Source organism: Parambassis ranga, chromosome 1, assembly GCF_900634625.1.
Source record: "Parambassis ranga chromosome 1, fParRan2.1, whole genome shotgun sequence".
Taxonomy (NCBI): domain Eukaryota; kingdom Metazoa; phylum Chordata; class Actinopteri; family Ambassidae; genus Parambassis; species Parambassis ranga.
In genome coordinates, this window is record NC_041022.1 from 22,604,350 (window position 1) to 22,632,341 (window position 27,992).

Consider the following 27,992-nt stretch of genomic DNA (forward strand, 5'->3'; position numbering starts at 1 on the left):
ATAAAAATCAGGAATACATTTTGGTTAGCTAAATTAGTATCAATAAATAATATTCACAAAATAATCACAAAAAGTGAATGTTATACATGTAGGGAAGCTAATGATGTGCCAAAAGTTTATTTTGTTGAAGTCAGTTTGATTAAAAGTATGTACAGTTTACAGTTACAGTTGCAGACTCTCCTCTGTGAGTTTGGCTGTGGCAGAAAACAGAACTGATCAATTAAAATGAAGTTTTACTGTCAGAGTCATGAAGTGAAATAATCCCGGTGCAGCCTGCTGAGTTTGCCTCACAGCCTCACTTTGAATGTCAGGTTTTAATTTGTTTTATGTATTTTTTAATGACATCTTGTCACAGTATGACTTCTTACCTGCATTAGACACTAAATGCTTCTATGTGTTCATATTGTAGATATGGTAGTGTAGCCTCTTTATTTGTATTAATCAAAACAAAAGTCCTGATTCTCAAAATCCCAACAAATGTATCAGGAGGCCAGTGTAGGAGCTGTCTGTTCTTAAAGGCCCATAGATAATCTTTTTTTTTTTTCTGCAGCTCGGGCCTTTGAAGGTCTGGCTGGTCGTGGCTGAACTCTGGCCAGAAGGCATCTGTTACTCAACAACATCTGTTCCTGTTACTCTCTTTCTCCCAGCATGCCGAGGGACACGCAGGCTCTCCCAAGGGTGGCCTTTTGTGTGCCCCATTGTCAATTCCATCATTGTCTGCTGAAGTCTGTTCCCATAATACTTTGGGGTTATAAACCCCTCCAGAGGCCAACTCCACCGGGCTGATGATTTACAGTTATTTGTATCTAAACACAATCAGTGTCTTTGTGGGGCAATTAGGGGAGAAAACAGAGCACTTTAAAGAGGTGCCTTAAAGGAACGTGTAGGAGATGTATTTGTTATTTTAAACTGATGATGTTCAGATGTAAAAGCTTTAAATATTAGTAGAGAAAGTTGTATTAAAAGTTAATGGTGGAAACAGGAAGGCTGGAAAAAGTGTCTGCTGTCCAGTAGGCGTTACTCCACATTGATCTGGATTTTAGAGCCATGAATTACCTGACTTGTTCTTTAGGAGGAGAAATAGGAGTGGTAAATCTAGCGTAGGGACATTGTATTTTATGAATAGGCCCCCTCTCCCGTCTCCAGGGAGACACTTTCAACTTCTGGCAGTAGCCAACAGTGTCGGCACAGAAAAGCCCACCATGGGGTCGCCAGAGGAAGACAACAGATGTTACTGATTAACTTTGCTCACAGACCCCTGAAGAAGTGTTTTTCAGAGTGCTCGCAGATGGGCAAAACAAAAGTTAGACGCAATTAAATTTCATGTTTAGCAATATTTATTTGGAAAAATAGTCTTGGCTAATTGCTTCATTCAAAAACAGTAAAGGAAACAGTAACATAACAATTTGTACAGTACAATCCCTCTTAAATAACATTTTCTTAAAAAAAAAATTCCCATTGACCTGAAGTGCCTTTGCAAATATCATCATAAAAGCAACTTAAATAATCATAACAAACATCACAGATATACAATACAAAATAAAAATAACACAAAATCATTAAATTAACTTAAATTAAATCATAATTTTAAATCATAACTTTTTTCTTGTTTTTTTTCTTTCTTTATTTTACAAAAGGACAATCTGTATCAAAAAAAGCAACGTTTTTATTTTTAATTAAGACAAAGTTTTCATGTCCCAAACAAGAAAAGATAACAAAATGAACAATACTATGTCATAAATGGTTTGGAGGGCTTCGGGAAGAAAACGCACTTCAGTTAACACAGTGATCAAGTATACATACAGTCCTCACAGGTGTGGTGATGGGTGCACAGCCCATGTGAACAGCCTTGTGAAGAACAGGCCAGTATGGCCAAACATCCACCGTTTGATGCAGTTCCTGCGCTCAGCAACGGCATGTGGGTTAGAGAAAAGGCCCGGGTGCAAATGTTGCAGAAAAACAAAACACTGGCAGCAGTTTTACATGTCAGCGTGTTTTTTTTTTTTTTACCCTGCCTGTTCTTATCCCACAGGCCGCCGCTGCCTGCGCTTAGTTTCCAGTAGAGAACCAGCTCACTCTGAATATCAGTTAAACGTCTCAGTATCAGCAGCAGTCTCAAGGCGGGACACCTCCCCCTAGGGTTAGAGCAGCATCTGAAGGAGCATAAAAACTCTCCCATAGAGCAAATGAGCAACAGGCAGCCCGCTGGTGGCTTGTTACACCTGGAGACACACAGAAAGACAAAAAACGTTACTGAGTGCTCGTCCAATGACCACTGACTGCAAACATGAAAAAAAATAGACTTTAAAACTAATGCGACACTTACCTCAGTTGCAATTATACATTCGTCCTTCTCCTCTGACATCACAAACACAGATTTGTACTTGGTGTCCGCACATGCAGACATTTCTGGAGCTTTCTTTTCTGATGCATCGCTTAAGAAAGGAGAGAGAAAAGCACACGTTAGTTTCACCACTCCCACAGCCTCAGTGTTAGATTTTCGGTCTGCTTCCCAGTGATAGATATTTACCATTTTAAACGTTTGCTGCGTTTCTCCTCACACTCAAATGAGTCCAGGGATTGGCACTTGTCCTCGCAGGCTGCCTCCAGCATGGCCTCTTTAGCTGCCTGCTCATAGTTTACCTCATGTACGAGGTTGTAGTCCACAGGCGTGTGGCGGCTCTTGTAGCCGCTCCTCCCCGGTGAAGATCCTTCATCAGGGTCACCGCTGCAGAAGTCCATCTTCTTGTTGATATTTTTGACGCCCGGCATCGGCATCACGCTGATGGCCAGGTCTCTGTCACTGCGCTGACAGTTGTTTGTCAGGTTATTTATTGTCTCTCCTTCACCTACAGTTTCTACTTGACTGCTACGCTGGGCTTTGGATCGGAAAAATCCAACCAGCACTGCACATCCCGCCAGCAGCAGCAGCACCAGGGCCACACCGGACCCTACCGCCATCCAGGGCACCTCTGAGCCACGGATGGCGGCGTGCTCCGGGAGCAGGAACTGGCAGTTTCTGCCACCATATCCAGGAACACACGCGCAGACATAGCGGTTGTTTCTCTCATGGCAGGTGGCACCATTGTGGCAGGGGTTGTGCTCACAGCGGCTGATGGGGGAGCTGCAGTTCTGGCCGGTGTATCCCGGGGGGCAGGTGCAGGTGTAACCGTTGAGGCCTTCTTGGCACGTACCACCATTCTGACATGGGTACGTCGAGCACTCGTCCCCAGTGTGATCACAGTTCATCCCAGTAAAACCATCCGGACACTGACACAGGTACGAGTTGACGAGATCCACACAGCGTGCACCTAGGAACGGGGGAGGGGGGCACCATCAGTGTTTGGCCCAGATTGTGATGACATACTTGTTGATATCAGTAATAAACTGTCTCTTACCGTTAGAGCAGGGGCTGGAGGTGCAGTGGTCAATCTTCTTCTCACAGTTGAACCCTGCGTATCCTGTGGGGCACTGGCAGAAGTATCCTCCTTCAGGGTTGTCAGCACAGCGGCCACCGTTGGAACAAGGCCCATCAGCGCATGTCATGGCACTCAGCTCGCAGTTGTTGCCATAGAAACCATGAGGGCAAGTGCAGGTATATGTGTTTTCCAAATCCTGTAAGGAAAGAAAAGAGCACAGACTTTAGGATATGTCTGACAGCATCTGCTGCAATCTGTTTCCTTCTGGAGGTCAGCTGTGCTGCATCTGATTCTGTTTAATACACTGCAGCAACAAACAAGACAGACCTGGCTCTGAGCCACACATAACAGGATGTCTCTATTCTTAATCCAAGTTCAGAAGTCCCAGTAAAACTTACGGTGCAGCTCCCTCCGTTGCGGCAGGGGTTTCCAGCACATTCGTTGACCTGGATCTCACAGCTGGCCCCAGTGAAGCCCGGCTTGCAGGAACAGGTGTAGCTGCCCTGACCAGTGTTGCTACAAGTGGCTCCATTCATGCAGGGCTTGTGGTGAGTGCAGTAGTTGAGATCTGGAAAGACACAGCAGCACATGTGGATTAGCCACAGCACAACACATGGCAGGATGGCTGCAGCGACAGAATGTCTTTTTGTCCTCTGGCACATCTGACTCCTCCTCTTCATCTAGTGAGTCCTGAAACAACTGCTGTGCCATTGTGGCTGTCTGACTAACTTTGTCCCTCTCCGATCTACGTGTCATCAAACCACAGGGAGAGCATTTTGTAGATTTAACACTAAATGTGGGATAATCTGTCCACTTTCTATCATCTGTCTGGAGGTAAGGACACATAAACACTGCTGTTTGAACAGCATTCCAAGCCTGTAGTCAGGGGCTGCTTGAAAATGAAACATTAATATGCACTTAGACACCCCACATTAACAAACTCATCTAGATTTCTGTCAACCAAATCATTGGGTCATCTTGTCTCTCCTCACCTTGGTTGCAGAAGAGTCCACCCCAGCCCTCCTGACAGTTGCACTGCCAGGGCTGCTGGCAGGTCCCATGGAGGCAGCCCGGGTAACGAATGCACTCATCGCAGTAGCGGCCTTTGAATCCCACTCTGCACCTGTTGTTGTCCAATTAGGAGGGAACACCGGTCAGTCCACTCACATTACCTCAGGCGTCCCACTAATTAATTAATGCCCCAGTGAGCACAGAGTGGAGAAAAACTTACTTGCACTCTCCGGGTTTCTCGCAGAAGCCGTGCTCTTCATCACATCCAGGCAGACAAATGGCTGAAGGGAAAAGAGGAGAGGAGAAAGAGCACACTTTTTAGACACAAATACAGGTTCTTTGTTTAGTTTTGCTTTTAAAGATTAAAAGCTGCATCACCTAAAATCCCAACAAAGTCATTAAAATAAAAGAAGGTAGTGGCTCCAGCTAAACCCATTAGCTGTTACCTTAAACTCAATCTCCTTATCACCGTGGAAGAATTTTCTGCTTAACATAGTGTAGAGACAAAGGAGGGAGTGTGTGAATGTGTGTCCCAGAGTGCACGCACACATACATCCGCACACACACAAACACAGACCCCCTCAACTCACCCCACCACCCTCTTTTTTTCTTCTTCGCTGCGGGTCAAAACTCTTTTATTCATTCTGTGTGCGTACACACACACTCACTCACTCACACACACACACACTCCCCTTAATGTCTCGGATTGGGGCAGATAAGAGTGGACAGCTGGCGAGTGTGTTGCCAGTGCGCGACAGCTGCTCCATTGTCTCCTCTCTGCCGGCAGCTGCCCACTTCAAACAATACCTCCCCCGCCTCAGCCAATCAGCGCCCGGCCCACTCCGAGAGTAACGAATCGGAAGGTAGCATGTAAATTTATGGCACGCGTGAGATTATTCCCAAAAACTTTCCTTAGAATAAATCAAGTGTCGTGTGTGTGTGTGTGTGTGAGGAAAAGGAGGAGGAGGGGGCGCGCGTGGTGTTTACGCACAAGTTGCTTTCTAACGGCACTCAGAGGATCTGATTATAGACCCAAATACACTTTTAAAACGTAGCATTTTATTCAAGTAAAACAAGTAATTTTCAAAATAGTTTTGGAATTTGCTTCATGTTTAAAACAAACTATTATTACTTATTACTATTTGTGTTTTTCCTTCAGATCTGATAATTGTTTTATACTCCAAGTTTGTTTTTTAAGTTTCCTCAGTCTAATACTCACACTTCTACAGCACTAACAAACATCTGTAACTCACGTTCAGTGCAGTACTGTCCCTTCCAGCCGGCGTCGCACACGATCTCCCCGCGCTCTCCACAGGTGAAGTGGCCGAAGGCGTCGTCTCTTGGCCGACAGAACACCGAGCAGCCGTCCCCGTAGTAGTGCTCGTCGCACACAAAACGGTACGAGTACTTGAGTTCCGTTCTTCCTCCGGTGTGCAAGTCTTGGGACCATTCCTCCCCCACCGTCAGGTGCCTCTGGGTGGTCATGGTGCTGATAACCCGGTCTGGGTTCTCTAAAGTGCGCATATTGGAGCAGAACGTGAGGAATGGAGGACGTGCGTAAATGTGATAGAAAATGGAAAAAAGGGTGAGTGGGTTCAGCTCCTACCTGTGGAGAGGTCGTCTTTGGAATCGGTGTGTAATGCCTCAATGATCAGCGAGAAGGTCCCCTGGGAACACAAATGGCTTCATGAGACAGGTGGCGAGCGGAGATGTGGCGATAACATCAGTGAAGTCCTGAGGCGATTGTGCCATACACTGTGCTGAATACAAACTGCCTAACCTGATACACTGAAACTAAATACCTGTAAACTTTGTGCGCTCTCAGCCGTGAAGTTGCGGTTAGAAATCGTGCTGTGGAAGTTTTTTTTACGCACGGATTTACCACTAACAGCAGAGTTCTACAGCCCTCACTCTTACTGTGGAGACACAAATATGAATGGTTGTATTTACCGGCCACGTGAAGCCAAAGTTAATCCTGATGGGGTTGGTGAACGAACTCTCTGGGATGACTTCGGGGACCTGGAACGAGTTGGAGCCCAACACTGGCGTCACAGCGCCACCGTAGGTGCACGGGGGTTCTGGGGAGGCGTTGGGTTGATAGTGCTTGAGACAGATCCTGAAGAAAGTTTTACATTCGCACTGCTGCTGGAAGGACGAAGTCAGGCCTCCTTTACAGCAGTTTCTGTTGCCCTGTACTCCCTTCTTGTTTAGAAACTCCTGCAACTTCAGCTCAAACACTCCCGAACAAAACCCCTGCGGAGGAAGACGGTGATTATCATTAACAGTGCCGCTCCTCTGTGTGTGTGTGTGTGTGTGTGTTGTGATGGGAGGGAAGCAAAGGGAGAAAAATAAGAAAAGATTCCTAAGCTTACCTGGCACAGCAACATGAACATGACGGTAAGAGTCAGCAGGATGACGCGCCCCATATTAAATAAATACATAATAAATAATAAATAAATAAAGTAAAAAGTCTCGGGGCTCGGCTTGTCCTCAGGGTGCCTCCTCCTGTTCAGTCCCTCAGAGGAAGATGCATTGAGCACGTTTCTGTCGCCTCACTGGGTTTTCACATCAACTGCTGCCGCTGTCAGCCGCGTCGCTTTCATTCATGTCCCGAGGAACAAAACAAAAAAGGATAAATCCCAAGTCTTAAAAATAGAAATCACAAAACAAGATCTGTGAAACTTGTGTGAGTGGGTGAATAAAAAGCAGAGATGTCCTCCGGTTCCGTTTCAAAGCGTTAATCCAGTGCGTAAAGAGTGGTTCAAATAATTGGTTCCTTGTTGTTACAGCAAAAAAGTTACAGATTTAGGAAGTAGCTTTTTTTGTGTGAAGGTCTTGGTCTAACCCAAGATCAGATTTGTCACTGGTCCACCATGCTTCCTTCTACCTCCCAATGTCTTTCCTCACTGTGAACTGTGCATCTGTCTCCAGCCAAGGCCGCCTGCAGCCGGTTATATACGGCCTGACACATGCTATGGTAATAACATGCAAATGGACCCCTCCTCCTCCCACCCGGCTTCAACCTCCCAATCTGGTCCGGCTCTCCACAATGGGATCCCACTGCAAGAACCCCAACAGCCTCCTCCTGTAGCACATACACTGTAGGCGATCTCAGCTCAAAACAGGGAAGTGTGAAAGTATTTTAGAAGTGAAACTGTGTGAAAATTCTTCATCTGATGTTCTCCCACCATTTTTTAGGTTTCCCAATACACACACAAACGCTGAAGTCAGCATTATTTTAACACTTAAGGGAACAGATTGTACATGTGTTCATGTATGTGTTCAATAGTGATCAAACTAGTTGCACACACTGCCAGATTTCCCTCTGGCATGTGCACATTACTGGCATGTGCTTGGATCAATCCATCCAGCTGTTGCCTCACTGACTGCACCAGCTTCTTTGTTTTGGGGCGTCTTAAGATGCTTTGGTTAAAGTGCCAAAAACAGTGTGAAGCTGATTCAAAAAGTTTTCCTCAGAAAGGGAGAAAAAGTGTTTCCTGGTGAAATCCTGACTCACTTAATTGTTTTTCAGCCATCCTCCTCCTCCTCCTCCTCCTCCTCTTCCACCACCACCCCTTTTCTCTCCCTCCCTCCTCTTTCTCAGCATACACAACCTCTGAATTTTGGTATTTCTGGCTGTGGGAAGAATTTGATGCTTTGAATCGACTCAAAAGACCAAAGAAAACATTCCTTGGCAGAGCTGCGCGATGAGGTAAACGACTTGAGGGGTTGGACTCCTGCTTTTCCATTTTGCTCTCCCCTTCTTATTCTCTGTGCTAAGATAAAAAAAACGCACTATGCTATAATTGTGTGTGTGTGTGTGTGTGTGTGTGCCACAGGGCGCGCGCTCCGGAGTCGCTCGCGTGGCCAACATGAGGGGGAACTTTTGTTATTGTGTGTGTGGAAGGAATAAGTTTGCTCTCTCTCTCTCTCTCCCCCCTCAGCTGTATGGTAATTCAGCCAGCACCTGCTCTCCACTCAATAACAGCGTGTGCGCGCCTCCCTCGGTTAAAAGCGCGCTCACACGTCCCAAACACAATACTCTCCCTCCACAAACACACACACTTTTCACCTCACATCAAACAAACCGAATCGGTCAAATGTTGCATATATTTACTTTTTTCCTTTCCTCTTTCTTTAAATATTGACCATAGTCTGTGACGCACAATGAAAAAAAACATACTTTTATTTAAAGTTGTCCGTGCGTGCGTGCGCGTATGAAGACGGAGCAGTAGGGTGGGGGTGTTGCTTAATTAGGTCGTTCATTAGATGTGTGATTTTTTTTGGCTGTATAATGGAGTCTATTGCAAGCTGCACGCGCGGGATACCGTTCGTGCATTGCGTCACTGTGTTTAGACATGCGCGTCACGCCTGCTGTTTTCTGGCGCTTCTCTCTTAGGTGTGTTTTACCTGCGTCCGCACACACACGCGCGCGCCCTTTGTTGTTGTTGTTGTTGATGTTGATGTTTTCCATCCCCTTTTCATTCAAATTAGCCTACCTTCACTTCTTACGTCACATGGACACACAACATTGTTTGTGTGTCCATAGTTACTTATTACCTCTAATCAATGGCAGCCACAACCAAACAAAGTCCTCCTCCATTAATAAACCTGTCCATCTCAGCCATTTTTCAACCCAAACTCCGGCTGAGCCGTGACCATCACAATTAACCTCCGATTGAGACACGGGAATCCATTATGTTCTCCCTCAGAGAAAGGAGAGGCATCTCTCAGGGAGGTTGATTTTTACAGATACTAAAACATCCATGCTGAACTCTTCTCAGCTTGGTGCCACTCTGCACCTTCCTCCAGATACAGTATAAACGCTTGCAGCTTGTGTTCAGCTTCATGTTTAATCACTGGCTGCAGAAAGTGCAGGAACATAATGACAAACTGTAAAAAGTCCTTTAAATGAACTGGACCTCAGCCCACCCTTAGCTTTCAGTTTTTCTGCACTCCTAGAAGCAAAAGCCAGCTTGGACACAGTTGTCTGTCTGCCCTTTTTTCTCCTGGCCAAGATGCTGCTGGCTGAGCTGTTTAACTAAAGTGCTACTGTAGGGGGCTGCTGTAGTTTAACTCCTGCCCACCAGTAGCTGCGTCAAACAAAAAGGGGTGACTCGGGGTCTGACTATTCATCCATTCTCTGCGCTTTAATTTCCATTGATTGTGAATGCAAGTGGGAGGGAGGAAGGGGGTCTTCAGTGAAGGACCACGACACGCCTTCAGACGCGGACAGACCCTTACAAGCCATCTGCCACTAACTACCCCCTCCCCTGCACATCCAGAAACGACGTTTATTTCCCTGCTTCCCTCCCTCCCTCCTTCCCTCCTCCGGCCTGAAGCGCACGTCTCTATGCGCCTCTGTCCACCGGGCTCCGTCTACACTTAACTGGAAGCATGTTAAAGGACCTGTAACGGTATGGGCCCTCCGGGGCCATATGGCGAGGGGGAAGCCAGAAGATTTTTTTTCTTTTTTTGGTCCCAGAAGAGGAGACACCACATGGTCAGTCGTGGGAACGTAAACACGGCGCGCATCACACGATATCGATCATACCAACCGCTGATTAGGGGGAGGGACGGATGGGTGCAACTGTTTGATGATCAATTGATTTTTTTAAACACAGATACTTTATCAGTGCAGAAAATATTGATGTATCTCCATCCCGAGTGAAAGCTTCCAACCCGAGTGGAGAGCGATGCGCTTAAGCCATGAGCGTGTCAGGGTTGGTGGTTCAATTCTGTGAATGGTACAGGGCTGGGTGGAACAGAGGTGGAGGGGGAGGAGGGGGTGGAGGGTAGTCTGAAAAGCCTGAAGGAAAGGCAGGGTTTGATTCAGCACATTTAGGAGAAATGCTTGCACACCAACTCCCAGCCTTTAATGATTCTTATGGACAAAATATGATTAATAATGTGATAAAACACACAAACAAACAAAACACTAGATAAGGAAACACGTGGTGATGCCTTTATAAACGTTCCATACTTCAGTCGAATCAGGACGTGTGTTGGTTTTATGTTATTGTTATGTTTCATATGGAGCTTTTTTTCATCTTTGCAGACACATCCTCTCAGACTAGGGCGGGCTGCCTTCTCCCTTCTGGTTCTGCTTTACCTGCTAAAACGCAGAGATCAACAGGCCCCTTTGTGTCCAGATCAGATTACTGTGGCCAGCTGCTAGGAGAAGAGGCCACAGGCCAGACCCGCGTTTCCCCAGGGCTCTTCAGGGATCCGCGAGGCTCCCCATGGCTTCCCACGGCTCTTCCAGGCACCCGGTCCGGGCTGCTGTCACATTTGCATACGTTGCTGTTACTGGAGACGTGCTGAGCTTAAGTTTATGGGAAGAGTGCCGCAGTAATTACGTGGGGGGCCCAGAGACGCGCCTGCAAGTGTGTGTGTGTGTGTGTGTACGCTATAAGTGTGCGAGAGAAGGGGGTGGTGGTGCGCAGAGGCGCTGGGGACCTAAGGGGGAGGTGAAGAAGGGAGCTGTACGTGGCCAGTCGCGTGCCAGTGTTTATGAAAACACATCTGCCGCGCACTCCGGGGTGACGCACCGCAACATATGCGGGCCCCTATGAATAAAATCGATAATTCAACAACTGATACTGTGCGTTTACCCACAACAAATACTCGTGTTTGTATTGACAGCGATCTGCCTGCTATGATGATGAAGGAGCTGAGGGGGTTAACCAAACACACCACCTAATAAAGTGGGTTATTAAAGGAATCAAACATGCTCACTGCCGCCAGATCTTAACATGGCTCGCAAGCAGGCGTCCATTAAAGGGTTATCTGAATCAATGAGTAGAATAAATACATTTGAAATGTTAACAACGCTGATTTTAGGCAAAGACAACAAAAATGTTTCAATCCACAGGCTTCAGAATGATAAATATATAAATGCTTCAATTATACCAGAATGATTATGCACATATGTCCAAGTTATGAAAGAATAGGCTGCAGAGAATCTCTGACCAGGAGCACTGACCCTGCCCTGCACTGTACACAAGCATTTTTATTTGTTTTATTGGCTTCAATGTGGAATCGAAGCCACAATCAGTAAAGCAAAAAAAAGAGAGAGTATCAGTGTTCTATCACTAACACTAAAACATTAGCTGTTCTTCAAGCTGTTGAGTCCATGCTACAAAGTCATTGTAATGCAAATGTATGGTATGGTATGTGAATGCAGCAGGTAATAGTCCAGTCCAGGTTTCATGATATTGATGGTGCAAACATGTAGTTTAACAGTTTTTTCCTCTTCTGCTCAGTTGCATGTTGTTCTTCTATCTTTGTTAATATTGCAGATGCATTCAAATTTACATTCACTAATGCAAAACATGATTTCTAATAAGACCTCCTCCTGCCCACCTGCTGTAGGCTACAGACTGCTGGGGCACCTCCCATCACCTGAGGCCGCCACAGTCCCTCTGGCACAGACAAATGTATGTGTTCATCAAGCAGCAACGTCTGGGGCTGAGAAATAAACCCCATGTGAAGTGTTAAAATCGTGTTCAAATCAGTTCAACAAAATGGTCTCTATTGATAAGTTCCATTTTTTGTAACAAAATTATGGGGTGACATTTTCATTCTAAATGAATAAAATACTTATATAAGGAAGTTAAATTAGGCACAATTATGAGTTTGACCACCCTGAGTGACAGGTGCAAGCTTACTCATTCAGGCTTCACCTCTTTGCCTGTATTTGGAGTTTAGGCAGACTGTGACACTGTCAACGTGGTGATGGTCAGAGCCTCCCACTTCGACTCAAAACAACTCTTCAGAAACATATGGGTGATGTCAAGGAAGTGCTGTCTATAGTTACATACAGTCAAGGCATATGCGAAATATGTCGCTTAGGGCCCCCAAGAGCGCCAAAAGTCCATGGTAAAATATATATTTTATATTTTAAAAAATAACATTGATTAATGCAAACGAGATGATATTACACACTCGTGTGCGTGTATTAGGCCTACACACAGTGCAGCCTATAGGATGATGAAGCATCTGATGCTGAAGTGGTGGTATGAAATTTTGCTTAGGGCTCCATAAAGGCTTGGGCCGGCCCTGTATACAGTCTGTAGCTACAATACATTATGACCGCTAATTTGTTAGCCTGAAGCTCAGCTGGCTGAGGTGGTTCCGCCCTCTCATTCTAAATATGGAAGCTCAAAAATACAGGCTCAAAAATGAAACTCAACAAAGGATAAAATACCCTCATGATACTCTTATTACACTATAATTGATTGATCATCATATAAAGGTATGTATTATTAAATGTATTAAGATATATGGTGCCAGGAAACTCATTAAGATTGAAATGCCAGAATCCATTAATTGTGCTTGTTATGAGGGGTCAGTCAGGCCAGTAAAAGCCCTCCCACACCAAACTGCATAAACTAATTCCTTATTAGACAGAAGTCTAACACAGAGGGAAATGTTTTATTCAGATGAGGGCCAAATTGCTGCCACAAAGCTGGAGCCATGCTGCAGCAGTGAGATGTCAGCTAACAAACACAGAGCCAGACTAACAAACCTCAAAAATACATCACATAATGACTTTTCATTTTATCCAGAAGGGGTGCAATGTGCAATTTCTCACTCTTCTACTCTTCAGCTCTAATTTTGTTCCATACGCGTAATCATTAGGATGAATGACGAGAGAGTAAATGGAGGAAAGCCCATCTCTCCTCCCCTCCCCTCTCTCTCTAACTCTCCCTCTCTATCTCTACAACCATGAGCATCTGCCCAGAAATGAACAGATGTAGGCACCTGCATTGTGGGCCCACATATGCGCACATGTCCCCCTCCCCAAACCCCCTTTCAACCTTCTATGGGACTCAGAGCCGACCACAATGGGGAGAGATCAGGGATGCAGTAACCAAATACTGCCTATCCCCCCAGGACACTCGCTCTGTTAGAGGCATTGTCACCAGTTATATCAAGTGGCTGCACCAAACAATCTGCTGTATGACTGCTCATTTGAGACATAACATAATTCAGAGGGACAGAGCAGGGAGGGGGGCACGCTGGTGTACAGAGGTGGCTGCCTGGATAATTTCTATGGCTCCAATATGAAGTGGTGGCTTTCTTTAAACAAGTGAGCTCAGGTTTTCTTGCAGTTGGGGTTGAGTTGAATTGAATCCAGTCTTGGGATAAGTGGCTGTTGGGCTTTTTTGGAGGGTGTGGGTCTGGCAGGTGCTAGCTGGGGTAGGAGGATGAAAGAGAGGCTTGTCGGATCAGGGTGGGTACAAGACCAGGTTACACATAAAAGCCTTGTTTTTGTTCAGAAAAGAGGTCCAACAGCCCACTGGTAGAGCAGTGGTGGATAATGGCGCCATAATAGCCCCATGTCCCTATCTCTCAGCTGCCGCTGGCCGACAGAGAATCCACACGCACCTGTTGTCGTCCCCCTATTGTGTCCAGCAAGCGTTAGCGTGCTACACCTCAGGAATGCTCCCTATCCAGAGGCCTGCCTGCTCGTCCCAGGAGAGAGCTTAGCCACGGTGGGATGAGAGGAGGGTGTCAGGAGTGTGTGTGGAAGAGTTGGGAGGGAGGGGGTGCAGGAACCAGCAGGGAGGCTTTAGAGGACGAAGCATGGAGAAGGAGGGGAGGTAGAGGTGGGAGAAAAGGGAGGGAGGGAGGGTGCGTTCCTCCAAAGCCAGTGTCCTCTCTCCTCCTCTTCAGGGGCCTGTCCAGAGAGCCCTGTCCTAAATCACTGGCCCCAGGGGGAAGGCTCTCCATTGTGAAGGGATGGCCCCTGCAAGCTGGGCCGCCAGCTGCCACTGCTGCAGCGTCATGCCCCCACCAACACCACCACACACACTCACACACACCTCCTCCTATGCCCTCCAGCTTCAGCACCATGACAATGCTCCCTGCAGCCACGGCCACAGGCCACTGGAGAGCATTAAAAAGAATTTGGAGGAGACTCCTAAGAAAGGCCACAGCAGAGCAACACATTTTTTGGACCAACATTAATGATGACAAACTCTAAGAGAGGTTACAGTGCTTGACATGGTAACCTGCCACCTCAGAGCGAATGAATGGCAGATCATAATTTTAGTGTGATCATGCAAAACTTACTGCTGTCCCCTGTTGACCAGGAAAAGGAAGATCCACTGAATATCAGGTTCAGTTTGGATTTGTTTAGATGTACAATCCCAGATACTCCCGTAGTTTTTCCTTTCCACTCATAAGCGATGTGTCCTTTAATATAAAGTCCAGTTTTCAACTGTTGGACTTAAACCATAAAGTTAGACACTGATACAGCTCTTATCAGAAAATGAAAGCATTGTGTCGTCACCTCATATCTCAGTGCTGTGTCAAAAGTAGCCTGCTCGATTATGATCCCATTCCAGTGTACATCTACACTCTATATTTTTATGATGATTCTGTGCTATTTTTTTATAATAACTGAATATTTTTTCACAATGACACGAAAGTGTAAATAAAAATCTTGCTTCTTGCAAAAGAAGAAGAAAAAATGGCACCATTATGTTTGTAAAGACACAAGACATGTGCCACCACCTTCAAATGTGTTCAGATTCAGAAACAAAAGATAAATTACCCTATTTGGCTTGTTTCAATAAGCATAACCTCTGCCACATATTTTTACACTACATATACAAGAAAGTGTAGTGAGAGTGACAAACTGTGCCACAAAGTCCAGTCCACTCCCCATTGACCTCCATAATCACTATTCCCAGAAGCTCAATGACCAAAGATGAAAGTGGAACTAGAGGAAAGTTAAAACCACTACAGCACTTCATAGCATAAGGCCTGCCTGGTCATAGAAATGACCTCATGGATAGGAGAATTGTCCCTAATGTAATGCATGGTAGTGGAGGTATCATTATGTGGAGGTGCTTCTTGACAGCAGGGACATGGACACTGTCAAAACGGGAGGATTGAACAACAAGGCTGCAGTGGGTCCAACACAGACAGTCAGGATCTGATTTGAAGGATGAGATAAATTACCGGTACCCCAAATCTGCTGCTGCCACTTCCTAAAAGATCAGGCTTCCGGCAGCATCACTTTTGAATGGCTGCAATTTGCCCACAGTTGTTATAGGATCCAACCAGCAGCACTGCAAGACCCAGGTTCATATCCACCCTTTGTGCTCTCCCTCTTCCTGCTTCTTTTACTGATTTCTATCTATTAAAGCAGGAAAGAAAGCCGAAATAATAATGTGATTTTTGCATGTGCTTTAGACAAGATGCCTCTAGGCATCATGTTTATATGATGAAAATGTTTTGTCAGCAAAAAAATCAGCAGCTGCAAAGATGATATTTCCTTCTGTCATGTCAGAATCACTGAAAGTATCTGTTGTTTTATCTGAATCCAAAAGGTTGCAGTTGCACCAGATGAGCAGTGCTGCCTCACCAGACGTAACTGTTGTAGATCCACTAAATTGACACGTTCACAGGCTTTTTTGTGCTCTTTTTATTATTTCATCCCCCCACTGCTGTCGTCACCGCCGCAGCTCTGTAGGAGGATTTTCCCATCCATAGCTAAGGGAGACGTGCTCCATTGTGCAGCTTCTAATGATGATTGTAATGATGGCTTGTCCATCTTTGATAAGAAACAGCACGCCCCTCATTAAAGGGCCCGGGGCCCCGGTTCTCATGGTTGCCGGTCCTTCTCCGGAGTCGGACAGCAGGCGAGGGGAGGCGAGACGACACCCATGGCACACGCCTGTTGACCGAGCCACAAAGCAAAAGCGTGTGACACTCACCCCACCCCCGCCGCTTCCATTGTCCTCCCCGTGGGTCCCACAGACAAGACCAATCCTGTTACCCTCCCACCCCTCACCCTCAGCCACAAAACCACAACACACACACAGTGCTGCACAACACACATGCACTCCTCTCAATCCTTTCTCTCTCTCCTCCACAATCAGTTTTACCAATCAGCTGATCTCTCCCTTTCTCACTCATCCACCAGGGGTTGCCCTCATCTCTTTTCCCCCCACCCACAGCCCACTACCTCCCCCTGCACCATCAGCTGCTGCATAAGGTGGAAATCCATCATTGTGAAAAAGGTGCTTGTGCATGCTGCACAGCCACACAAACCCTTATTTGGGTGGTGATTGGCAAGGTTGGGGGGTTTTATTGGTCCAGGATCTTTTCGGGGCAGGTTGGGGTGGGGGTTAATTCACTGATTCACATGCAGACTGTATTTCTTGATGGTGTTGGTGGAGGAGGGTGTGGCAGGTGGGTGCGGTCTGGGTTTTTTCAGGGATGCTAGATGGTGGTGGTGGTGGTGGTTGTAGGATGGAGGAGAGAGGAGGAGGTAGAGGTGGAGGGGGGAGGCACGGGGTGATGGGAGGAGGAAGAGGAGGGGGTTGCCGTGGCTGCCGGGGTCAGGCCTGTATGTCCTGGGAAAGTTAGGTTCTCCATTTAAATCTGCACATGTTGCAGCCTTCTGGTGGCTGCATGAATGCGCACAGTGACAGATGGCCCCAGCCCATAACTATGGAGTCCGAGCACCCCAGTCCCCTGAGGGAGAGAGGGAGAGAGAGAGTGACAGAGAGAGAGAGAGGGCACATACAGAAGAGGAAGAATCAGCTCTCAGCTGATTCCATCAAAAAGTGAGATGAGTTACGAAAGAAAGGCAGAGCAAGGAGGAGGGATGATGGTGTGTGTGTGTGTGTGTGTGTGTTATAAGGGGGTGGGGTGGGCCCTTAATCCCAAAATCTAAATTGAGTAAATGTATTTGCCTGGTCTGCATGTTTCAAAAAGAGGCCCGGGGTTCCCAAAGATTCTGATTAGGTGTCTAGTTTATCAGATGTTGGGGAGGGGGTGAGGGAGGGGAGACTGTTTGTACATGAGAAGAATGGCAGCTTTTGTATCTTATGTGTGTGCATGTGTTGAGGCTTCTATGGGTTTGTGGGTGCTGTGCCTGCTTCTGATCTACCCTATGTCACCATCTCTATTCCCCCATACCTCTCCTCTTCTTCCTCTCCCCTCTTTATTTTATTTCACTAAGTGTGTGTCCAGTCCTTCTCGTAGTTCTCTCTCTCTCTCTCTCTCTCTCTCTCTCTGTATCTTTCTGCAGGTCTCTCTCCCTCCAGATCAGCATGCTGAACGCCATCAGGTCCTCTGACAAACTCAGTGTCTATACTGTCAACAATGTTGTTTTCTATGTATTGTTAGTATAATTAACTTCAACAACATATTAGCTAAAAAAAAGTCATTTTTCAGCATTACAATTATAACAACCTGTCATGTTTGTCCTTTGTAATGTATGATGTTTGTGCATGTCTCTCTCTTTTATCCTCTCTGCCCTGTCTACCTCTGGTCTCCTCTGAGCCTGGTCCTGTTCAAGGTTTCTTCCTGAGCTTTTCTTGCCACTGCCTGCTTGCTGGGGGGTTCAGGCTCTGGATTGCTTTTGCTTCAACTGTGACCAGTGTAAAACAATGGAATAATGTAACAGAGACAACTAAACCTGAAACTCACAGCACTGTTCTGACAGACAGCAGCACTGTGAGGCATGTCCTATGACCATTTTGGTGGACTGACAATTTGAGGCTGCACACTGTGTGTCTATATATGAAACGCTGTCTCTCTCCCACTCACTGGCATTTTTCAGCACAGTTTAATGCATGGCAACACATTCTGCCTCCCACACACACATTCACTGCTGCCTTCTCACCATGTTGTCGCTCTGCAGCCTCCTGGAGAAGTGACACACTTCACACAAAGCCACCGGCTGGCAGCTTTGACACTTTCTGCTTACCTCGCCTGTGATCTGAGTTTATTTTATTAGGCCACCGTAAGCCTGATATCACATATAAAATCAATGTTCTCTCATATTTTTATGAAATATAATTATCTAAATTTTATAGGTACTGAATATCTGGCAATAGATAGATGAGGAGGATCTTAATATAAAGAAACGTATTGTTGCACCCTTTAAACATCTTCAAGAAAATCTTGCTTAATAAGGGTAATAATCTGTTTGTAGCCGTGTGTAGAAGCAGTAGATGTGATTTTTTGAGAAATGATGATTCATGTGTTGGATCCTCAATTGAGGTAATTCCACCGCCAGGGGGCGAAAGAACAGTTTGCTCACCGTTTCCTCCATATTTTCCTTTGAGTGGTGTGGTGAAAGTAATGGTACACAATAGAATAAGCCACAATGTAGACAGAAACAAACTGTTAGGTGTGTGTGATTGTGTGTGTGAGAGAGAGAGAGAGCTATCAGATTTTCAGTGTTACACATGTTTTATTTTTAATTCCCTCTTCATTAGTTTGATTGCCGTTGCTAGGCAATCAAACTCTTGTTCTTCTACGTCTTTATTATTATTATTATTATTATTATTCTTCCGTACGTTTTTTGGCTCAGCATATCTTCAGAATGCATGGGCCGATTCAAACCATTCAAACATCAAAAGATTCAGCTCATGCAGGACATTCCCGGAAACCTTCAATAATAATTACAAATATTATAATATTAAAAATATTAAACATTTTCCACCCTCAAATTAACATTGGAGTCAATGGGAGAGCCCTTCAAACCATGCATTTTGCAAAATGCTACTGCTCCTACAAATATTAAGTTAGAGAAACCATTCGAGGCTTAAAATACTTCCAACGTCTTGGTCTTCAAAAGTTGTATTCAGAATTTGGAAGTTCAGCTCCGTCTTCAAATGATAGGGGATTAAAGATGAAGTGGTTTTTGAGGTCTCTTCTGAGTTTAACATTAGTGTGTATTGCGTGGAATGTTGGGAGCTAGAGTGGGTGAGTCATCGCTCAGAGTGCGGGAGGGAAAAAAATTAAACCAGTTTCTGCGTTTCTATCCTGCTGTCACGTCTGCACCTTTTATCTGACAGGGATAATTTGGCCACCAGTTCGAAGGAAAAATGGTCTGGGTTCTGTTGGTGTCGGTCTTAAAACTCAACACCAAACAGTTTTGCCTGTAGATCGAGCTGTTCGGGGAGAGTGCCGGTCATTCCTCCATTAAGACATAATGTAAAACCAAAAACAGAGAAGCAGAGCTGCCATATTTTCTAACTCGCCGCCATCTCCACATCTTCGACATCCCAGACATAAAAATCGTACCAGTTGTAGAGCAACTTCTTGGGATTCTGACGGTGTTCTTATTTTTCGTCTAAAGTCTTCGGTTTGGAGAATATGAGACGTTGTTCGGAGGGTGGTTTTACATAGGAAATGCATTAGGAGGGGGAAAGAGAGCTGCAGTTAGGGGCAGCTGATAAACATTCCGGTTGCCATGGATGCAGGCAGGCAGGCAGGCAGGCAGGGCTGTTACCATGGTGACATGCTGACACACTAGAAGTATACAAAGCGGCCATATTTGTAGTCTTTATCAGACTTTAAGCATTATATCTGTCATATTGATCATCCTTCAGCTGTCAGCAGGCAGGCATTGCTGTTACCATGGTGACATGCTGACACACTAGAAGCATACAAAGCGGCCATATTTGTAGTCTTTATCAGACTTTAAGCATTATATCTGTCATATTGATCATCCTTCAGCTGTCAGCAGGCAGGCAGGGCTGTTACCATGGTGACATGCTGACACACTAGAAGCATACAAAGCGGCCATATTTGTAGTCTTTATCAGACTTTAAGCATTATATCTGTCATATTGATCATCCTTCAGCTGTATACTACTTTTCCACATTCAAATCACACAGCCTGAGCTTCTTATAGTCTTATGGTATTATTCCACCCTCAGACCTTTCATATGGTATATTCACAGGCTATTCTTTAAGGTCGTGACTTCATACTGTTCTTGTCTTCAGCTGTTTCTCTTTCATATCTTCATAATATTAAAACATTTTCTACTTTTCCAGATAAGAGCTTCATCTTTCTAAATTCTTAACTGTGTTTCAGCAAATTAAGTTCAGATTGCAGATTCTCCAGCAATTCAGAGCAATCGTTCACATCAGCGTTCAAAGCAATGCTTCAGCTGCGGCAATCAAACTTGCATTTTCTTCAGGAAATGCTTTTCTAGTTATTAGTTTGATTGCCATGGCAATCAAACTCTTGTTCTTCTACGTCTTTATTATTATTATTATTATTCTTCCGTACGTTTTTTGGCTCAGCATATCTTCAGAATGCATGGGCCGATTCAAACCATTCAAACATCAAAAGATTCAGCTCATTAAGGACATTCCCGGAAACCTTCAATAATAATTACAAATATTATAATATTAAAAATATTTAATATTTTCCACCCTCAAATTAACATTGGAGTCAATGGGAGAGCCCTTCAAACCATGCATTTTGCAAAATGCTACTGCTCCTACAAATATTAAGTTAGAGAAACCATTCGAGGCTTAAAATACTTCCAACGTCTTGGTCTTCAAAAGTTGTATTCAGAATTTGGAAGTTCAGCTCCGTCTTCAAATGCCAGGGGATTAAAGATGAAGTGGTTTTTGAGGTCTCTTCTGAGTTTAACATTAGTGTGTATTGCGTGGAATGTTGGGAGCTAGAGTGGGTGAGTCATCGCTCAGAGTGCGGGAGGGAAAAAAATTAAACCAGTTTCTGCGTTTCTATCCTGCTGTCACGTCTGCACCTTTTATCTGACAGGGATAATTTGGCCACCAGTTCGAAGGAAAAATGGTCTGGGTTCTGTTGGTGTCGGTCTTAAAACTCAACACCAAACAGTTTTGCCTGTAGATCGAGCTGTTCGGGGAGAGTGCCGGTCATTCCTCCATTAAGACATAATGTAAAACCAAAAACAGAGAAGCAGAGCTGCCATATTTTCTAACTCGCCGCCATCTCCACATCTTCGACATCCCAGACATAAAAATCGTACCAGGTGTAGAGCAACTTCTTGGGATTCTGACGGTGTTCTTATTTTTTGTCTAAAGTCTTCGGTTTGGAGAATATGAGACGTTGTTCGGAGGGTGGTTTTACATAGGAAATGCATTAGGAGGGGGAAAGAGAGCTGCAGTTAGGGGCAGCTCATAAACATTCCGGTTGCCATGGATGCAGGCAGGCAGGCAGGCAGGCAGGGCCGTTACCATGGTGACAGACTGACTCACTAGAAGCATACAAAGCAGCCATATTTGTAGTCTTTATCAGACTTTAAGCATTATATCTGTCACATTGATCATCCTTCAGCTGTATACTACTTTTCCACATTCAAATCACACAGCCTGAGCTTCTTATAGTCTTATGGTATTATTCCACCCTCAGACCTTTCATATGGTATATTCACAGGCTATTCTTTAAGGTCGTGACTTCATACTGTTCTTGTCTTCAGCTGTTTCTCTTTCATATCTTCATAATATTAAAACATTTTCTACTTTTCCAGATAAGAGCTTCATCTTTCTAAATTCTTAACTGTGTTTCAGCAAATTAAGTTCAGATTGCAGTTTCTCCAGCAATTCAGAGCAATCGTTCACATCAGCATTCAAAGCAATGCTTCAGCTGCGGCAATCAAACTTGCATTTTCTTCAGGAAATGCTTTTCTAGTTATTATTATTATTATTCTTCCGTACGTTTTTTGGCTCAGCATATCTTCAGAATGCATGGGCCGATTCAAACCATTCAAACATCAAAAGATTCAGCTCATGCAGGACATTCCCGGAAACCTTCAATAATAATTACAAATATTATAATATTAAAAATATTAAACATTTTCCACCCTCAAATTAACATTGGAGTCAATGGGAGAGCCCTTCAAACCATGCATTTTGCAAAATGCTACTGCTCCTACAAATATTAAGTTAGAGAAACCATTCGAGGCTTAAAATACTTCCAATGTCTTGGTCTTCAAAAGTTGTATTCAGAATTTGGAAGTTCAGCTCCGTCTTCAAATGATAGGGGATTAAAGATGAAGTGGTTTTTGAGGTCTCTTCTGAGTTTAACATTAGTGTGTATTGCGTGGAATGTTGGGAGCTAGAGTGGGTGAGTCATCGCTCAGAGTGCGGGAGGGAAAAAAATTAAACCAGTTTCTGCGTTTCTATCCTGCTGTCACGTCTGCACCTTTTATCTGACAGGGATAATTTGGCCACCAGTTCGAAGGAAAAATGGTCTGGGTTCTGTTGGTGTCGGTCTTAAAACTCAACACCAAACAGTTTTGCCTGTAGATCGAGCTGTTCGGGGAGAGTGCCGGTCATTCCTCCATTAAGACATAATGTAAAACCAAAAACAGAGAAGCAGAGCTGCCATATTTTCTAACTCGCCGCCATCTCCACATCTTCGACATCCCAGACATAAAAATCGTACCAGTTGTAGAGCAACTTCTTGGGATTCTGACGGTGTTCTTATTTTTTGTCTAAAGTCTTCGGTTTGGAGAATATGAGACGTTGTTCGGAGGGTGGTTTTACATAGGAAATGCATTAGGAGGGGGAAAGAGAGCTGCAGTTAGGGGCAGCTGATAAACATTCCGGTTGCCATGGATGCAGGCAGGCAGGCAGGCAGGCAGGGCCGTTACCATGGTGACAGACTGACTCACTAGAAGCATACAAAGCGGCCATATTTGTAGTCTTTATCAGACTTTAAGCATTATATCTGTCACATTGATCATCCTTCAGCTGTATACTACTTTTCCACATTCAAATCACACAGCCTGAGCTTCTTATAGTCTTATGGTATTATTCCACCCTCAGACCTTTCATATGGTATATTCACAGGCTATTCTTTAAGGTCGTGACTTCATACTGTTCTTGTCTTCAGCTGTTTCTCTTTCATATCTTCATAATATTAAAACATTTTCTACTTTTCCAGATAAGAGCTTCATCTTTCTAAATTCTTAACTGTGTTTCAGCAAATTAAGTTCAGATTGCAGATTCTCCAGCAATTCAGAGCAATCGTTCACATCAGCGTTCAAAGCAATGCTTCAGCTGCGGCAATCAAACTTGCATTTTCTTCAGGAAATGCTTTTCTAGTTATTATTATTCTTCCGTACGTTTTTTGGCTCAGCATATCTTCAGAATGCATGGGCCGATTCAAACCATTCAAACATCAAAAGATTCAGCTCATTCAGGACATTCCCGGAAACCTTCAATAATAATTACAAATATTATAATATTAAAAATATTAAACATTTTCCACCCTCAAATTAACATTGGAGTCAATGGGAGAGCCCTTCAAACCATGCATTTTGCAAAATGCTACTGCTCCTACAAATATTAAGTTAGAGAAACCATTTGAGGCTTAAAATACTTCCAACGTCTTGGTCTTCAAAAGTTGTATTCAGAATTTGGAAGTTCAGCTCCGTCTTCAAATGACAGGGGATTAAAGATGAAGTGGTTTTTGAGGTCTCTTCTCAGTTTAACATTAGTGTGTATTGCGTGGAATGTTGGGAGCTAGAGTGGGTGAGTCATCGCTCAGAGTGCGGGAGGGAAAAAAATTAAACCAGTTTCTGCGTTTCTATCCTGCTGTCACGTCTGCACCTTTTATCTGACAGGGATAATTTGGCCACCAGTTCGAAGGAAAAATGGTCTGGGTTCTGTTGGTGTCGGTCTTAAAACTCAACACCAAACCATTTTGCCTGTAGATCGAGCTGTTCGGGGAGAGTGCCGGTCATTCCTCCATTAAGACATAATGTAAAACCAAAAACAGAGAAGCAGAGCTGCCATATTTTCTAACTCACCGCCATCTCCACATCTTCGACATCCCAGACATAAAAATCGTACCAGTTGTAGAGCAACTTCTTGGGATTCTGACGGTGTTCTTATTTTTTGTCTAAAGTCTTCGGTTTGGAGAATATGAGACGTTGTTCGGAGGGTGGTTTTACATAGGAAATGCATTAGGAGGGGGAAAGAGAGCTGCAGTTAGGGGCAGCTGATAAACATTCCGGTTGCCATGGATGCAGGCAGGCAGGCAGGCAGGCAGGGCCGTTACCATGGTGACAGACTGACTCACTAGAAGCATACAAAGCGGCCATATTTGTAGTCTTTATCAGACTTTAAGCATTATATCTGTCATATTGATCATCCTTCAGCTGTATACTACTTTTCCACATTCAAATCACACAGCCTGAGCTTCTTATAGTCTTATGGTATTATTCCACCCTCAGACCTTTCATATGGTATATTCACAGGCTATTCTTTAAGGTCATGACTTCATACTGTTCTTGTCTTCGGCTGTTTCTCTTTCATATCTTCATAATATTAAAACATTTTCTACTTTTCCAGATAAGAGCTTCATCTTTCTAAATTCTTAACTGTGTTTCAACAAATTAAGTTCAGATTGCAGATTCTCCAGCAATTCAGAGCAATCGTTCACATCAGCGTTCAAAGCAATGCTTCAGCTGCGGCAATCAAACTTGCATTTTCTTCAGGAAATGCTTTTCTAGTTAATTTTGTTGTTGTAGTAGTTTGTTAGCATAAAACAATAAATATGTATAAATCCACCAATTATTTAAAGTTTCATTTCCAACGTTAATTGGCTAAAGTGGCAGCCATATTGTGTATTTTGCTTTATGGGATAAAGCTTAGTTCATTTCACTTGGAAAGCCGTGGAGCTTCATATGGTGCTGTGCTCGGTAAGCCTCTTAGGAGGCACGACCACAGCAGATGTACTGAGAATGCCAATCAGGAGCTCCTGCTGCGCAGAGAAACCCGACGGCTGTGCCACTGCCTGCCTCAGATATCTGCCACTGCCACGCAGCCTAAAACACACCTGAGCAGTTTTTGCTCTAGCTGTGTTTAAACGTCACAGGGACGAGTGAGCTGTGAAGATAATGGAGCGAACTGAGATTTTCAGAAGAATCTGAGCCGTCTAACAACATATTAAACAATATCTGTCCCTGTCCAAAGGCAGAGCCATGCTTCCCCAGGATGTCGGGAAGCAAAAGCCGCGCCGTGTGTCGGACCCGGTGTGGGAAGGAGACGGTCCGCCACCCCCTCCACGGCGCATAAAGAACCGAGACTTTCCTGTGAGCGTGAAGCGCCGGCGGTCCGGCTCTGCACCTGAGCGCAAGGTGAACTGCGTCCTGGTTGGAGACGGAGCGGTGGGAAAGACCAGCTTGATTGTCAGCTACACCACCAACGGATACCCGACAGAATATGTTCCGACAGCATTTGACAACTTTACCGGTAATCCCTGACGCCAGTGAGGCTGGTTTTGACCATTACGCACAGATTTTACGCACGTGGAGTTGGTGACATTTATCTCAGCCTAAACAACAATGTGATTACTTAGTCACATTCTTTACGTTTATAAAGATTGTATCGATACATTATTTCACCTGTGTAGTGCAGTGACAGATGAAACAATTACTAAACAGCCCAACTCATACCTCACGCTAACCCTAACCCTTTGATTTCAGTGATGGTTGTGGTTGATGGAAAACCGGTGAGACTGCAGCTCTGTGACACGGCAGGACAGGTGAGCTGTAGCCTCTCTTTTGGGTTTAAATGTCTTGCATTTCCATGTCACAACTTTAACTCGACTCCTTTCTAAATGCTAGAAATGGGGGCTGGTTGATGGATCAATTAATGTAAGTCATCGCTGATCAAGAAGAACAGCACTAGTCTTTACTTTCGTGCAGTAGTTAGTAGTTCTTGCTGTGTTTGTGTTGCCTGCCCCCTACTGCCCACCGTTAGTCCCGGATTAAATCCTTTAAGACCCCTTCAGTTTGACATCTCCTCCAGTGCCATGAGGTAACCCTGCAACCACACAGCGTGCATCGCCCCCTGCAGGAAATAACAATCTCTGGGTTTTTTTTGGTCCCTATCCATCGTCCAAGTGCTCTATCACCCTCTGTGAATTCAGTGTGTGTCTTTGTTGACCATTTAGATTTTCTCTAACAAACTGCAAAAGTAGATCTGATTATATAAATTGGATAATATGGATAAAGTAGTCCCCAATCATTGCACCATTGTCTACAGAAATCATTGAACTTTTATGAATGAAGCTCAGTATTTGTGAGCCATTTACAATAATATGCAGCAACAACAGTTGAGCTCTTTTCCTTTTCTCATGGTGCTGCTGTTGACACTCAGAGGGACATAAAAATCTACCAGCATCCATATTCTACCTCTCTCTGTTTCTGTGTACATGCAGGACGAACTGGAGCGCATCCGGCCGCTGTGCTACAGGAATGCTGATGTCTTCCTCCTCTGCTACAGTGTCGTGCGCCCCTGCTCTTTCCGTAACCTGATCAACAAATGGATTCCTGAGATCCGTCAGCACTCTCCTGGCACACCCATGGTCCTGGTTGGCACCCAGTTGGACCTGAGGGAGGATGTCCAGGTGCTGATCCACCTGGCACAGAACCAGGAGCAGCCAGTAGGCACAGAGGAGGGCCAGCAACTCGCTCAAGAACTCGGGGTGGTGAGCTTTGCCGAATGTTCAGCCCTGACCCAGAAGAATCTGAAGGACACTTTTGATTCTGCCATCTTGGCCAGCATCCAGAAGACAGACAGTATCAATATCCAGCAGCAGAGGCTGACCCTGAGGAAGAAGACTCCTGATAAGATCAAGAGCCTCTCAGAGGCCTGGTGGAGGAAGATCAGCTGTCTGATGGGAGAGCAGAGCTGTGAATTGAAATGAACAGCTACAAGCCTGAGTCAGATAACATATGAGATATTTGGTAGATTTGGTTTGTTTTAGCCAGCTGACAGGAGCCAGATGGAGGAGGATTATCGGCACACAGGAAGACAAAACAAGTTCCTGAGAGTTCAGACTGCAGGTTTGTGTCTCAGTCAAAATGATGAGACAGGGGAAATCCATCCCTCACGTTTACAGACACATGAACATCAGCCTGGTTGTAGCAACATGCTGCAGAGCCAATAGAAACACAATGAGAGCTGCACATTCACCCAAAGTGAATTCTAACTTATTATAAAGTTTTATTGATGTTTCCAAACCACCGAAATGAGCAGTATGCACGTATCAAACACCCACCTGTGGTCCTGTATCTGCCCAATGAGACTGAAAGTAAAAGTGAAGTTAAGTTCTTGAAGCACTTAAATAATATAAAGCAATAGCCTCATGGGGTACACACATCTCAGGGTAAAGATGTGGGTCAGGAGGTACAGCTGCCACCCACATCTCCACGTTCTTCTGTGGAATATCCTTTTAACACAAGTGTTTGGCAGCCCTGTGGTCAACTGGCCAACCAACATATGACCATTAGTCAATTCTGAAGTAGGTGAATCTTGACCGAATGTGCCATTACTGTGTGAGGATATGTTGAGAAATTTAGCCAAACACTCTTCAGGACCAAAAAAAATGCTCTGTTCTCCAAATTCTGGTGGCTCCATCAGTAGAATAAGTTCAAGTAGTAAATATAACGTCTAGGGTCTAGTATTGCATATAAATGTACTTTGTACTGCTGATGATCTGGAACAGCTGGAGCACTTCCACACGCTTGTAAAGTCACATCAAATGTAACCCGAGTGTGTCTGTGTTCACAACCTGTCAGCGGACTCCCTGAAGCTGTCCTGGTGTCTTCCTCACCCATGTCAGGCTCCAACAACTGTTACCAGACTCTGTTTTTGTCACTTTCTTCACCCCATCATTATTAGTACTTAGACATTTTCTTTATTTATATATTTATTGTTATTATCTGAATGCCATCACTGATCATGGATCATGTTCAGAAGCCTTGATTAAAGTTTATTACATTTGTTTACT

General features: G+C 44.6%; 2 protein-coding genes across 2 annotated transcripts; one reads left to right on the plus strand and one right to left on the minus strand.

Moving 5' to 3' along the window:
* Window positions 1-1,663: 1,663 nt before the first annotated feature.
* dla (deltaA) lies at window positions 1,664-7,492 on the minus strand. Its single transcript, XM_028410606.1, has 11 exons — window positions 6,803-7,492; window positions 6,381-6,683; window positions 6,037-6,097; window positions 5,684-5,941; window positions 4,651-4,711; window positions 4,412-4,542; window positions 3,818-3,987; window positions 3,399-3,615; window positions 2,531-3,311; window positions 2,327-2,435; window positions 1,664-2,222 (listed from the first exon to the last, which is right to left on the minus strand). The coding sequence occupies exons 1-11, from the start codon at window positions 6,869-6,871 to the stop codon at window positions 2,217-2,219; spliced, it is 2,166 nt and encodes a 721-aa protein (XP_028266407.1). The 5' UTR covers window positions 6,872-7,492; the 3' UTR covers window positions 1,664-2,216.
* A 566-nt stretch (window positions 7,493-8,058) lies between these two features.
* Window positions 8,059-26,906, plus strand: LOC114439728 (rho-related GTP-binding protein RhoU-like). Its single transcript, XM_028411872.1, has 5 exons — window positions 8,059-8,142; window positions 25,169-25,447; window positions 25,681-25,739; window positions 25,822-25,851; window positions 26,418-26,906. The coding sequence occupies exons 2-5, from the start codon at window positions 25,177-25,179 to the stop codon at window positions 26,904-26,906; spliced, it is 849 nt and encodes a 282-aa protein (XP_028267673.1). The 5' UTR covers window positions 8,059-8,142; window positions 25,169-25,176.
* Window positions 26,907-27,992: the final 1,086 nt, after the last annotated feature.

Coding starts and splice junctions, on each gene's coding strand:
- dla (XM_028410606.1), bottom strand. CDS start 6,871: ATGTATTTATTTAATATGGGGCGCGTCATCCTGCTGACTCTTACCGTC. Junction 4,543..4,650: donor GAGAAACCCGGAGAGTGCAA/GTAAGTTTTTCT, acceptor GGACAACAACAG/GTGCAGAGTGGGATTCAAAG. Junction 2,436..2,530: donor CGCAGCAAACGTTTAAAATG/GTAAATATCTAT, acceptor TCCTTTCTTAAG/CGATGCATCAGAAAAGAAAG.
- LOC114439728 (XM_028411872.1), top strand. CDS start 25,177: ATGCTTCCCCAGGATGTCGGGAAGCAAAAGCCGCGCCGTGTGTCGGAC. Junction 25,740..25,821: donor TCTGTGACACGGCAGGACAG/GTGAGCTGTAGC, acceptor TCTAAATGCTAG/AAATGGGGGCTGGTTGATGG. Junction 25,852..26,417: donor TGGTTGATGGATCAATTAAT/GTAAGTCATCGC, acceptor GTGTACATGCAG/GACGAACTGGAGCGCATCCG.